The sequence below is a fragment of the Ruditapes philippinarum genome, unplaced genomic scaffold (genome assembly GCF_026571515.1).
Source record: "Ruditapes philippinarum isolate M1 unplaced genomic scaffold, ASM2657151v2 ctg990_1_1_1_1, whole genome shotgun sequence".
In the NCBI taxonomy this organism is placed as follows: Eukaryota; Metazoa; Mollusca; class Bivalvia; order Venerida; family Veneridae; genus Ruditapes; species Ruditapes philippinarum.
In genome coordinates this window covers 88,480-101,387 of record NW_026863230.1, presented here as the reverse complement: position 1 = coordinate 101,387, position 12,908 = coordinate 88,480, and the positions used below count along the sequence as shown (strand labels likewise).

The 12,908-nt window shown below is 31.7% G+C and overlaps 3 protein-coding genes across 3 annotated transcripts; 1 reads left to right on the top strand and 2 right to left on the bottom strand.

The window, feature by feature from the left end:
* Nucleotides 1–1,688, bottom strand: LOC132721523 (uncharacterized). Its single transcript, XM_060705839.1, has 3 exons — nt 1,685–1,688; nt 1,163–1,334; nt 1–835 (listed from the first exon to the last, which is right to left on the bottom strand). Exons 1-3 carry the CDS (start codon nt 1,686–1,688, stop codon nt 1–3), a joined length of 1,011 nt encoding a protein of 336 aa, XP_060561822.1.
* Nucleotides 1,244–2,848, bottom strand: LOC132721527 (uncharacterized). The gene is made up of 2 exons (XM_060705844.1): nt 1,621–2,848; nt 1,244–1,362 (listed from the first exon to the last, which is right to left on the bottom strand). The coding sequence occupies exon 1, from the start codon at nt 2,299–2,301 to the stop codon at nt 1,726–1,728; it is 576 nt and encodes a 191-aa protein (XP_060561827.1). The 5' UTR covers nt 2,302–2,848; the 3' UTR covers nt 1,244–1,362; nt 1,621–1,725.
* Nucleotides 2,849–5,410: 2,562 nt separating this feature from the next.
* On the top strand, nt 5,411–10,765 carry LOC132721522 (plasminogen-like). The gene is made up of 4 exons (XM_060705838.1): nt 5,411–5,477; nt 6,784–6,963; nt 8,648–8,721; nt 10,186–10,765. Exons 1-4 carry the CDS (start codon nt 5,411–5,413, stop codon nt 10,444–10,446), a joined length of 582 nt encoding a protein of 193 aa, XP_060561821.1. The 3' UTR covers nt 10,447–10,765.
* The last annotated feature ends 2,143 nt before the right edge of the window (nt 10,766–12,908 follow it).

Below are 12,908 nucleotides of genomic sequence, written 5' to 3'. Positions count from 1 at the left end.
TCAATTACGACTGCTACTGTCTTGATCGTTCCTTGGAGGCATGCTGTACATATTAAAATTCTGTATATGGACAGTAGCACCAAAAAACATTGACTGCACATGACCTGGAGCATTTCCAGCCTGAGTGAAATGGGTGGGGTAATTAACAGTTGGAACATTGACTACCTGAGACTGAGTGTTTGGAGCAGAGACAGGAGGTTCGATTTGTGTAGATGGCAAAACAGGCAGCGGAGACTGCATTGGGACAGAAGTGCTATTGTCAAGGTAAAAAGCATTTGTACATGTTGCAGATTTATTTGTATTAATTGATCTCAATGAAGTGGCAGATCTGCTTAAGATATTAGAGCAAGTTTTTTGCTTTTTCAAAGACATATTGCTGTAATTGATTATGCTTTGTACACATTCATGCCCAGTGATCTGCATAATATCAGTAGGTGCCTGGTCCGAATCCATGAGCTTTTGTATAGTGTGTTTTCTGGCAGAATGGTTGGTAAGGTGCCGTGTTATGCCTGATTTTACAGTCATTGTTTTCATAAGTGTGCCAATTTTTTTTATTCCAACCCGCTGTTTTAAAAACCATTGGTCAAATTCTGTAGGTGGGGTTGTTCTTGGTGCCAAATAAAATGGGTCCGAATCCCGACTGAATCTATGTGGACGCTTTGCCGCATAGTATCTGTAGGCAGATACCGGATCCCGCTCATCTCCACTAGACCACATACGTGGAGGAACCTTCCTAGAACCACCGCTGTCTCCAGTGCGTGTTTTAGTCTGGCGCTCTGTAAGTTCCAGAAACTCAGTGCCCTCCGCATCGATCTTTACTTGTACGTCGCCCCAACTGAAAACAATATTTTTATATGTGCAATTTTTAATATAAATACATGTTAATTTATGCCTTTTTTTTTTTTAGTTTTAAGTATGCAACTAAAATTATAAATTTATTCCAATTTCAGGTTGTGAAACGGTGAAGCTCGGCCACATGAAATTTCATTTTGAATGGCATTCTGAACATCCTTAAAGTTTACGTTCCAGAAAAACGTTACTAGAAGATTTTGAGATAAGTGATTTTGAAATAAAAAAGTTTTTTATGCATTTTAATTTTTTAGGTTTAATAATCTTACTCATTAACTGTTTTTTAATTAATAGAGATGACATTTAAATTTACCATAAGTGATAGTGTTCTTCTACACTTCTCATGCCGAAATGTATGGTAAATGTTAACCACAAAGTGTTGATGATTGACTGTGGTGAAGAAAGACCTAGTTGGCCGGTATCATAAAGCCTGTCAATCTCTTCATCTGTTATTGGTTGGGCAGCATTTTCTTTGTTGCCTTTACCTGATTTTTTCAGATTTTTTGTTTTTGCCTGAAATTTACATGCTAATCATTTTGTTGTTTGAAAAATAGCTGATTTATATCATGATTATTTGTAGAAAATTAAGATCATTTAAAATTAAAAAGCAAAAATTCATTACAGGCAATTTTTTTTTAATTATAAGTGAAACAAGTCCAGGGGGGGAATTAGTTTATAATGATGAAATACATGTATCTTGAAATTCACTTTTTTGCTGGATTTATTTAATTTCCAAAAGATTATTGAATAGATGTAATAAATTGTAATTACCGATTTAGTCTGATTTGTTAGGGGAAATCCTTGTCTTGAACTTTTGGCTATGGTAAATTGGTACCCATTTTCCTGGAGAACTCTGTCAAATGTAGATATGTACCCTCATAAACTACTCGGCTCGTAGTCTGTTCCATCTTCTTTCTTAATGGAGAGAAGGAACATGGCAAGAAGCTCATCCAGCTCCGTCATTGGGATGGAATGGAAATCTCGTGTTTCGTTTTTTAGTTTGAGAAAAGTTTTTAGCCTGTTTATATGTTGGTTAGTTTTACGTTTTGTATGCTGATTTTTTTCCGACTCGTTAAATGCCTTTACAGAGTCCATATCAACCATTATAAAGCCTTTGTTAATATTTTCAGAGGCAACATCAGTAAGGACAGGCACAGCACTGTGATTTTCATCAACTTGAGGATATTGATCAGATGCTGCTTGAGAACATTGAGCAGCAGTTTCAGGAATTTGAAGACATTCAGTTGAAACAGGAGTCTTCGAATACTCGGACAGCTGAGAATCAGTCAATAACTTTGTAACATTGTATTGTTTTTCTTCATCAAATTCCTCATCAAAGATTGATGGATCAATACCAGTGTTGACTTTAAATTCGTTCTTGTCATAAATTTCTTCAATATTCATCATTTGAACTTCCAACAAATCATCCCAGTGCAAATTGAACGTTGCCATAAAGTTGAAGGATTGTCAAATTAAGATTAAAAAGTGCTTATTTGTATTATTTATAATTATCTTTGTGAAACTTGAGAATGATGTAAATATAATTAATGTTTTTTCCTGTCCTTACTCTGATTTTGTTACTAAGAATTCATCTTTTTTTTTTAATTATTTAATATTATTAATATTATTGTTGTTGTTGTTGTTTTAGATGTCTAAGAGCAGAAGATGTTTTTTAAAGATGTAAGCATCTTAATAAGAATTTGTGTAAATATACCTTTAATTAAAATTAAATCATTTAAAAATCATTATTTATTTTTGTAACATTATTTTTTTTAATAAATATGTTTTATTTAGGCTGTTTTATCTTTTTATTTTTTGCAATGCTTTAAGCTGTTTACATTGTGAAAGTAGTCCGGCAAAAAGTGGGAGGTGCTTGAAAAATCTGATATCCTCTGACTTTTCCATAGGTTTAAGCATGGAAAAGTGTTCTCAAGTCACTGACTGAGAAAGGTTGATGTTCTCAGACAGGCTTTATCAGGCAGTTGTCATAGTAATGGCATGATAACAAAGTATATACCCACACTCACAGAAAACACAGAAGAAACAGGTGCTTCACAATAGTTATTTTCTTTGTTGGTTGTGATTCTTTTTTAAAGTTATACCAATTAACAATCATAATTATGACAGTTTCGTAGTTATATTAGTAAAATCATCCTATCATGCATTATTCAAGTTGCATTAACCAGTAGATCAACCAGCGTTTACGTAAACTACCTGAGACAGCTTACTCACATAAAAGGATCCAAAGTCTTATACCAACAGCCTGGTGAAGAGTGATCCTAACCTGTTTAACAATAACCACTTTAAGCCACACATCATATATGTTAGATATAAATTCATTAATATACTTACGTATTGATGCCTATTATGCAGAGGAAATGAGATGCTAGAAGTTTGAACAAAGGGTGAGACTGAGAGATATTTCTATGAGTGACAACTGTGACACACTCCATTAATAAATAAGGAACCATGAAATACAGAATGAACGTAATAATTATTAATGTTACAGAAAACCTGATTTACAGATACGTAGATAACTCAGGAAAAACAAGATTAATCATATCTTATTCCTTCACTTCAAATGTTTCAGCTACCACATTTTAAGATACTGGAAAGTTTAAATAATTCTAAAAATGAGTTTACATTATGCCTTTATGTGGACTTGAAAACTGTAGCAAATTTCATTCAGCCTAAAATCTAGAATGATTATACCTTTAACTGTGTAAAATATTCAATATAATACTTAAAGAATTATCTTCAGCTTTCAGTTGGTTCAACTGGATCACATCACTGAAATATTATAATACAATAAAGACATAATTGAAAACAATTATAGCCAATTGAAAATATGATAACAGCAAAAATTACATAACTGAAACTATGATGGACGAAAAGAACACATGACGAAAAATAACACTTAAGCAAAGAACACATTACTCATAATTTAATTTTAACAAAGAACATATGACTGAAAAAATCTTATTTCAGAAAAGAACACGTGACTGAAAATATCAACAATGTCTTACATATGATAATGTCAATCTAGAGTTTAAATTCGAAGTGATTTAACTGATAACTGTTTTTGTACATTATGATCATTAAATACTTGATCAACATTTTGAAGGCATGAAAGACTCTGTCGTGAAATTATGGGACTGTGACATATCTATAAATGTGTAGGTAAGAGAAATGTTGGAAGGGGCTAAGAAATATCACTGAAGAATATGTTTCAAAATTGGATAAAATAGATGGATTAAGTTAATGTGCATTAATCGACTTTTAGACATGTGGACAGTTTTACCTTTAATTAAATTTACAAAACGTGTAAGGTTATCATGATTTACGTAATTTATTGATGTCATCACAGAAACATCTACATATTGCTTATGGTCAACTATTAGACAATATGTAAGAGGTTTTCTTTTGATAACAAACAACAATCCGTAATAAAAGCTACAGAATTCAAAATCACGAACACTATATTTCGACTTTCCAGCCAGCTTTATTTCAGGCACAAATACCGCACCTGAATAGAACGATCGACGTTCTGTAAGCTAGCTGGATAGCTTTCTCGCATAAAAATATTCGAAGACGCCAGCGCGGATTTCAACGTCAAATACCCTACGACAGAAAATTTCAGCAAATTTATTAATATTTCTGTCGCTGAACGTAGACATTTTAACAAAAAAAAAAAACAAAAAAAAAAACAAACAAAAAACAAAGAAAAAAAAAACCCCACTTAATATTTGTTTTTATATTTCAGTACTGATATGGATTCATTTTATGTGCCTTTAATCATTCTGACATTTTGCAGAACTGACCAGTCTGCTGGTGTACAACAATAACAAAAAATTTTGAATGTTACCATACTATCCCTTTGTTTAACACTGTAACATTTATATAAATGCCGGTTTTGACAATGCCTTGTGGGCTTAATAACAAATCTCATTATAAATAAAAAAAACACAAACGGAAAACGTAGAAAACTGAAATTAATCTTTATATGCAGATAATCATTGAAGTGACAAGCTAGCAAACCCAAATTGTTTTATATAAACCTTTCCAAGGCTCAAAATGCCCAAGAAAAATATAATTTGTATTTCTCAAAACCTTTTTTTACTTTTGGTACCTTGTAACAGTTTCATAATATACTCATTTTCCATATAGAGGAATTTTCCTCCTTATTTTTTCTTTGTTGGCGATTATTTATAGTGAGTTAGTATTTTGTATAGAAGTTAACATTTTGCTACCTTTACTACACATTAGCTTTTTAACATCTAACTTGCTCTGAATCAATTATCAAACATTATCAAACACATGTTTGATATTTCTAAAGGTAATTAATAATTATGGATTTCTGTATGGAAGTTTAATACAATATTGTCAGTTTAATGTTTTCCAAATCCAATATCTAGTAAATCATATACATTCAAGTAAATACCTATTATAGACTAACCAATTGGAATTGTCCATACAGAAACGATACCTCCATTGCGAATATATTACAGAGTTTCTGCGGCAAGTTCTATTGTCTAATTCTCTTTCTTCAAAGCCAGCAGGGATGACTCTCAGAATGAAACAGATTTATACCATGATTGCTGCCTATGTTATAACTAGTATAAATGGAGGTAAGGGATTTTTAATCGTATATAAACACTTACTTTAATAGTACCTTATTAAAAGTAACAGACATATTTTTTCGCTCTTCTGTAGATTACTAAGAATGTACATGATTCTCAAGATAAGTGTACAGTAATATTTATTGTTCACTTTTCAATAGAGCTAAACTATTTCTTGCATCATTTCTTTTAAACAGAGCTCAAAAATATTAATTACAATATAACACATTACATATTATTAATATTACAAATTCCGCGGATCATTGAACTATTTTAGTGTAGGGCTGCAGGCGGTTCAATAGATAAATATTAAATAGATCGTATAAAAATATATATATATATTTTTATGCTTTTCTGTAGGTAACTGAATTATTTATTGCTTACTTTTCAATACAGCTAGGAACTATTAATGAGTTGTATCATAGGTTGGGGACATTTTCGTTGAAAATCGTATAAATCGTATAAATAACATAACATAGCATTAAATTTATTCAACAGTTATATACATGCACAGTACGTAAACTGGAGTGCAGGTATTAGTTACCCTCACTCCAGAGCATGCCCTTTGATTGGATCATTTTTGCTGGGGTTTACTTATTGTGACGACAAATAAAGGAAAGCGACAGAAATATCATATTCAGATGCTAGTTTATTGGTTACTTGTTATGGGGGTTTCATTTTGTGACAACAGGGAACGTGTTTGTATGTTTGACTATGATACAAAATAGAAAGAATATCAAAACACTTAGCAATCTGATTAATGCTTGGGGGCTACGCCCCATCGAACAAATCAAAAGATAGACAAACTGAAATATTTATTTCTCAATATACTGTTGACATTACGTTATTCAAGATAATTATGTTTATTGTAGATAAAACATAGTTGGTATCGGAAATGAGAAGGTTTATTCGGTGACAGGGAAAGTGTTTCTCGGCAAACATTAGCGAGCCAAGATTCACTTTTGTAGCGAACCGGATAAACATTCGTCTACCCGACAATACAAAAATAATAATTTTCGATTAAAATCCTGCTTATGTCTATTTAGATCATGTGTTTTTAGATTATTTAAACGGTTTCATTCTTACACCTCCCCCAATAAAACATCATCTATATGTATTTTATATAGATAAGTTTATTCGGCTAAATCCAGATTATAATATAAAGAGTAAAAGGATAAAAATCAGTAAAACACATAATTATAATCATGATAATTAACAAAATCTAAGGAAAAATGAAAGCATCACATTTTTTCCAGTGAAGATCTATTTGAAAATTTCATAAACTTTGTTACTATTATTGATTAAATGTGTACAGAAGAATGCATTGACGCCCCATCATACAGTGGTACTCTGAACGTGACACTGGGCGGATATACATGTCAGCGCTGGGACAGTCAACAGCCTCACGAACATGCACGAAACATTCCCGGTGACTTCCCGAATGACGCTTCCGTAAAAGATGCTCATAACTATTGTAGAGACGCTGATGGAACTTGTAAGTCCACACTTACAATCATTACTTACTTTGTATTCATTTATAGATTTTTAAAAATTTAGAATATTTATATTTTGACAAAATTGAGTCGTCAGTGTTTGTTCAGAAATTATTGTAAGAAAAAATATAGAAAGCGCACAAACATAATAATGTTTACTGCATTGTATACTGGTTAAGTGGTTTTGTCTATAATGGGCACATTTTTATAACTTTTTCGAATAGTAATACATACAAAATATCAATGTATTGTCTGGATATTCTTATTAAATATTTGTTTATAAAAGAATTCTAACTATAACTAATTATGATACGACCATAGAAATTGGTTGGCGGCAACAAGTATTTTATGAAAGTAAATGTATCTACATGTTCATTTTGAACGGCGGGAAAGGGGCTGTGTGTGCTTTAAAGGGGTAATTGGGGCCAACACAATTACAAAATAATGTAACAAACTGAAAATATAAATGAAAATAGTTATTGTTGCATAAGTAATAAGAAGGTTTTAGAAACATAATAGTATAAGAAATATTCGTTATGTTTATAGTTATTTCAACTTGATAGGGCAATTTATAAATTATTCAACTTCCTCCCTTACCATGCTCCCGAGTCTTGATTTTAATTTCATTTATAAAACTCAAATCAATTTCATTATTAAAAGTACGAATGTTGATGAGAATTGAAGATCACATCAAATGATGTACCGTGTTAATTTAAACAAGTACTTTAAAATGTCGTCTTCATTCGGGTGATGGTGAAAGAAATTAACAGAATAAATGAAAAATGATGGAGATTGAAACAAACAAATTTATTTTCTTTCAAACTACGACCAGAATGTTAAAACATAAAATGTAGAGTACGTTTAATAAATTAGATTTTCTACGTTCCATATCTTTTTATCTATTTTATACTTATAAATAAAATATTGAACAATATTAAAGAAATAAAATGCAAATTCTTAATTTCCATCGCCTTTTACCAACAGCATTTCAGTCATATAGGCGGGTAGTTTCCTAACCATTGTTCCTGAAGAGTTGCACCAGTACTAGACTACTTTCCTCCGTGCTAAACTACCAAAGCATCTCCCGGGGATCGAACCCACACCAGAGAGGTTACTTGATTAAAAGTCATCGACTCTTACCCCTCGACCAACGGAGGCAGTATTTTTTTTTCACTTTAGCAATATATTTTCACTGCAGTGAAATATATTTTCCGTATTTTCACTTGTGTCTTGACGGACTAATTTCTTCTTAATTCATCCAAAACACAAAATTTAAAAGGAATTATTCCTATCCATTTGGTTATAAACAATAAACCGAAAAAACGTTTTTTTTCTTTTAAAACAGTGTTTATTTTTAGCTTGTGGTATGAAAATTATCATATTTCACCCGTGGCTACTCGTGATGAAAAGAAATCCTGTATTTATAGAAGAAACTTGAATATACTTTTTATATCAAAATGTTAGCCCAGTTTCATATTTGAACATTATTTCCCTCTGTAGCCAGTTAGATAAAGAATCAGAAAGTAAACTGAAAATAAGCTAAAAGACAAATCAATTATACAAACTCATCAGGTTAATGGTTAAAACGGTTACTGACTACATTCAAATTGGAAATTTATTCGTTTACAGATACTCATATAGGTCGCACAGCCATTTTTTGTAAGTCATGTGAATCAAACTTTTCAGATGAACTTTGGTGTTATACAACAGACCCGAAAAAAAGATGGGACAGTTGTTTTAATGAAAGCGATATCTGCAGCGTAAGTTTCATCCATTTCATATAAATCAAGACTCTTCTTATTTCTGAATAGCAATACTGATAACACATTAAAAGGTCTGGTGTAGTATTTCTTAACTTAATATATATCAGGAAAATGAATTTAATTATAGTCTACAGTTTTTAACTGAAGATAAAATCATTTGTTAACAGCCACGGTTTTAAGTTTGTCCTTAAGTTGGATTTACGTCCCAGGACTTAGGATACACATAAGACATTTTATGAAACGCAGCCCTGTTTTCGAACAACTAATCATTCATTCAGCAACATTCAGAACGTTTACTATATCAATCTGGTGAGGGCAATAGAATTTTGCAATAACATGTCCTTTCAGACATTAAGCACTTTTGTTATTGTCATTTAGTTTACTTTCTTAATGCATCTACATGATCATTTCTGCGCTTCACTAATATTACCTCTTGTAGCCATATCAATCATAGCAAGAATTTTGCTTGGCGGGGATTCCTCGTTTAAAATGAACATGTTTGGGCTAAAAGTGTCACCTCCCTTTCACGTAGCTTTGACCCGTTTTCCTATACCCTTATCCTTTTGCAGGTCCTTTCTTTAATTACCTTGCTAATTTCTATGATTTTTTTATTTTTGAATAAATTATAATGACATCGTAATTTGTACATGTACTAATAAAACTAATCTTTTGTTCAGTATCTCTTAATTTGAAAATTAATGGTTACTAATAAAGGGAGATCTCTTGGTAGGAGAATATTTTGTTGTTTATTATAATAACGAATTTAAATTAAGCGAGATCCATTTTCTGTTCAGGCCAAAATAATATTGATGGGTTCTGTTTTGTCAGATAGTGTGTAGAATAATTGTCCTTGAAGTATTTTTTGCCATAATGACAAAACCGTGATAAAAAATAACAATGATAGTCAGGATTATGAAGACTAATGATTGTTTGTTCCATTCTATATACTTATCACCCATATTATATCTTATCAAATTAACAACAAAAATCCCGGTCTCTGACAGATTTAATTTACAAACTCATGTCAAAGTGCTGAAAAATCCTAAATAAGAATACGTTTCCATATAAGGAAATTCGTTAAATAGATAAGATACAAGAAAAATATTTTGATTTATTTTACGATATAAAGCAAAATGTTACTTTTATAGAGAGCAAACAATATATACGGTAGTACATCAGTTAGTACGTAACATAATATCTTACCTTTGTTACATATCTTCCATGATTTTGTATTATGATTTTATTTTTTATCATATACGTGCAGATTATGCAAAATGTCAAACTTTGTCAAAGAACAAAAATTCCACACACTGCCCACACGACACATTCGTTTACTTGTGCAAAGCATGTGGGGAATCGGTGTAACTTTTCAAAAGTATTTTGTATGATTTGGAATGCGAGACAAATAAATGTTGTCCTCCTCATCCTACGACAACTCACCATTTTGTAACAACATTTCAGTTAAGCACGGGTTCTCCCGGACAAAATGAAGCATCAACAGCATGCTGTCAATCTACTCTTAGTCTTTTGAAGTCAACGTTGAAAGACCATACATCCAATTCAGGCAAACGTGAAGGGTCTACATTAGCTGCCAATACCTCTGCAGAAATTGCAACACCGTCTTCAAGTGGCAAAGGTTGGATTTGTAGCTTCTACTTGTTTCCATTTGCACTGTTAATGGCGTTATTGTCTTGCAGCTACATGTACCAAAATAATCTATGAGTATCTTTAGTCAACGCAAAATTTTGAACAAAAGACTCTTTTAAACTAAATAACGATTATGTCTTTTTCTGTCAAATAAGGTCATGTTCTCACGTGCATTGATGTTTTCATTATCAGATTTTATTAGGTATATTTTCTGTAGCGTCTTACAGTATTGTGGGCCAAACAAAATCATTAAATTATTAAAACATATCTTACCATACGAATGGTTTTGATTTGTGTTTAATCTTACCCAACTCCGTGTACTCTTATTATACAAGATATTGCGCCTTTGTTCATTTTGCCATATCATGGATATTAAAACTATAAATTTATAACAACAATAATTAAAAAACTGAAATTTTAATATAAAAAATACATTTATATATAATGTAAAAGAAAAATAAATTGCAGTATCAAATGTAGAAACTTTAAACTCTATACTGTACTCGTATATCATATCTTATATATTAAGATTAAAAAGAATGAAATAATGTCAGTGATTATTTTCCTTAAAATACACAAAGAAGAAAGTTTCTGTTACTCTTTGTTACCATAGAAATACATAGAAATATTATATCCATGCTTTTTAAACTTTGCACGTATATTATTTCTACCTGCTTCACCTAAGGGGACATTAGGTCTATCCGACCGTCAGTCCGTCATTATGCCCTTTTCAATAAATTTGGATCCAGTCATCTTTCAGAAAGTACAAACAAAAAGCTCAACCGATAACCTTTGATAAAATTTAGATGTGGGACAATAATGAGATTATGATATTCATTTTCATTTTTATTAGTCGCAAGAAGAAATGCGAATCCTGCTAGATGCTTAAACTCAAAAGGACAAAGGTAATTTGTTGATACGAACATCATATTTTATATCCATTAGTGTAACTGTTATTCCATTTTTCTGTCTGAAGAAATCTGGATTCTTCCTTAACTCAAAAGTAAGAAAGCTAGGTTGGTGAAACATAGTGTGAAAAGGGCATAAAGGAGATTAGGCACTTATGTATTTTTCACATCCGTTCGATTGTTTGTCTGTCTGTCATTCTGTCGGTCTACAGAAATGTTGATAAAGAACAATATGTAAATTATGCCCCATTTTATTGTTCATCTATCCGTCTATCTGTCTATCCGTATGTGTGTCTGGTATTCAATTTGTCCATACAAATCTTGAGCTTGTTTGAAAGAATACAAAAACTAGGTTGATTGTACTTGTGTAGATAGGGAATAATATGGATATTATACACATCATTATAGTAGTTTATCGTAGGTGCGGTTTCTATGACTATGGAAAACGAATGAAACTTAATTCACCAAGAATAAAGATCAACACGGCAAAGACAACGTTCATGGGACGCAGCCACCGACATCGACATCTGACTTGCAGAAGCCGAAAACATAAGACTATTTCAAGAAGTGCATAATTACATCAAAAGTAGTAGAAGATTTACCTAATTTTGTTTACACATATACTATATTTACTTTCATATTAAGTTTATTAAAATAATGCTGCAAATCAAGGTTTGGTGCGTTTATTATAGTGGCAAATTGTTAATGGCATATATTTTTTTTTCCATTTTACCTCATTAAGTCATTTTGTAATTTTCTTTGTTTTTTAGGTTAAGCGATTCTTTTCTACCAGTTAAAATACATGAAATTAATATCGCTTATCATATAAATAAATATCTCAGAATTTCTAAAAACCACATTTACTTACTATGTTACCATTAAGCCAACAAGATAGACCTTCAGGGGAGGACCCTAGATTATGTTGGTATAACTTTTGGTCCAACCCTTTTGTATGTACATTATATTCATGCTTAAGATATTGATGTTAGATTGTGTAAATTAATCATGTACAAAATATGCAATAAAATATTATTAAACTAAGCCACCGACACACCCAAATAGCAAACAGAAGGCACCAAACCAAAACCGGGAGTGGAACCAAGGGCGGCGAAAGGAGAGGGACACATAATGTGTGAAATAACGGGCCCACATGGGCATTAAAGGGACAAGGGCTTTAAAGGTGAAAGGGGGAGGTAAAAAATGAGAAAGGGGAAGGGAGAGAAAATACCGTCAAGGACAATTCAATAAAATAAAATTCGATCAGTGGTAGTTAAACCACTGTGCAGTTTAAACAGGTTTTAGCACATCATATCTCACTCTTAGCCCCAATATGTTCCTTAATAACACACACAAAAAATAACACAAAAGTGTAAATAAAAATAATCCCCGCCAGAATCACATTACTGACTTTGTAAATATGTATAAAAATGAAACCTAATGACCACTACCCTAAAAGGAAGACAGCAGAAAAATTACTATGACCCATGATCCATGATCCTACGAAGTTTGTAAACCACATCTTCATAGTAATCAAGTTTGTCAATACCTAGTCGTAAAAGAGTTTTCAAATTGCAATGAAATTTTAAAACTTAATCTGAATTACGATGGTAAAACTTAGTAAAATATTTA

Coding starts and splice junctions, on each gene's coding strand:
- LOC132721523 (XM_060705839.1), bottom strand. Junction 836..1,162: donor GAAGAACACTATCACTTATG/GTAAATTTAAAT, acceptor TATTGTTTTCAG/TTGGGGCGACGTACAAGTAA.
- LOC132721527 (XM_060705844.1), bottom strand. CDS start 2,301: ATGGCAACGTTCAATTTGCACTGGGATGATTTGTTGGAAGTTCAAATG.
- LOC132721522 (XM_060705838.1), top strand. CDS start 5,411: ATGACTCTCAGAATGAAACAGATTTATACCATGATTGCTGCCTATGTT. Junction 5,478..6,783: donor TATAACTAGTATAAATGGAG/GTAAGGGATTTT, acceptor AAATGTGTACAG/AAGAATGCATTGACGCCCCA. Junction 8,722..10,185: donor ATGAAAGCGATATCTGCAGC/GTAAGTTTCATC, acceptor ACAACATTTCAG/TTAAGCACGGGTTCTCCCGG.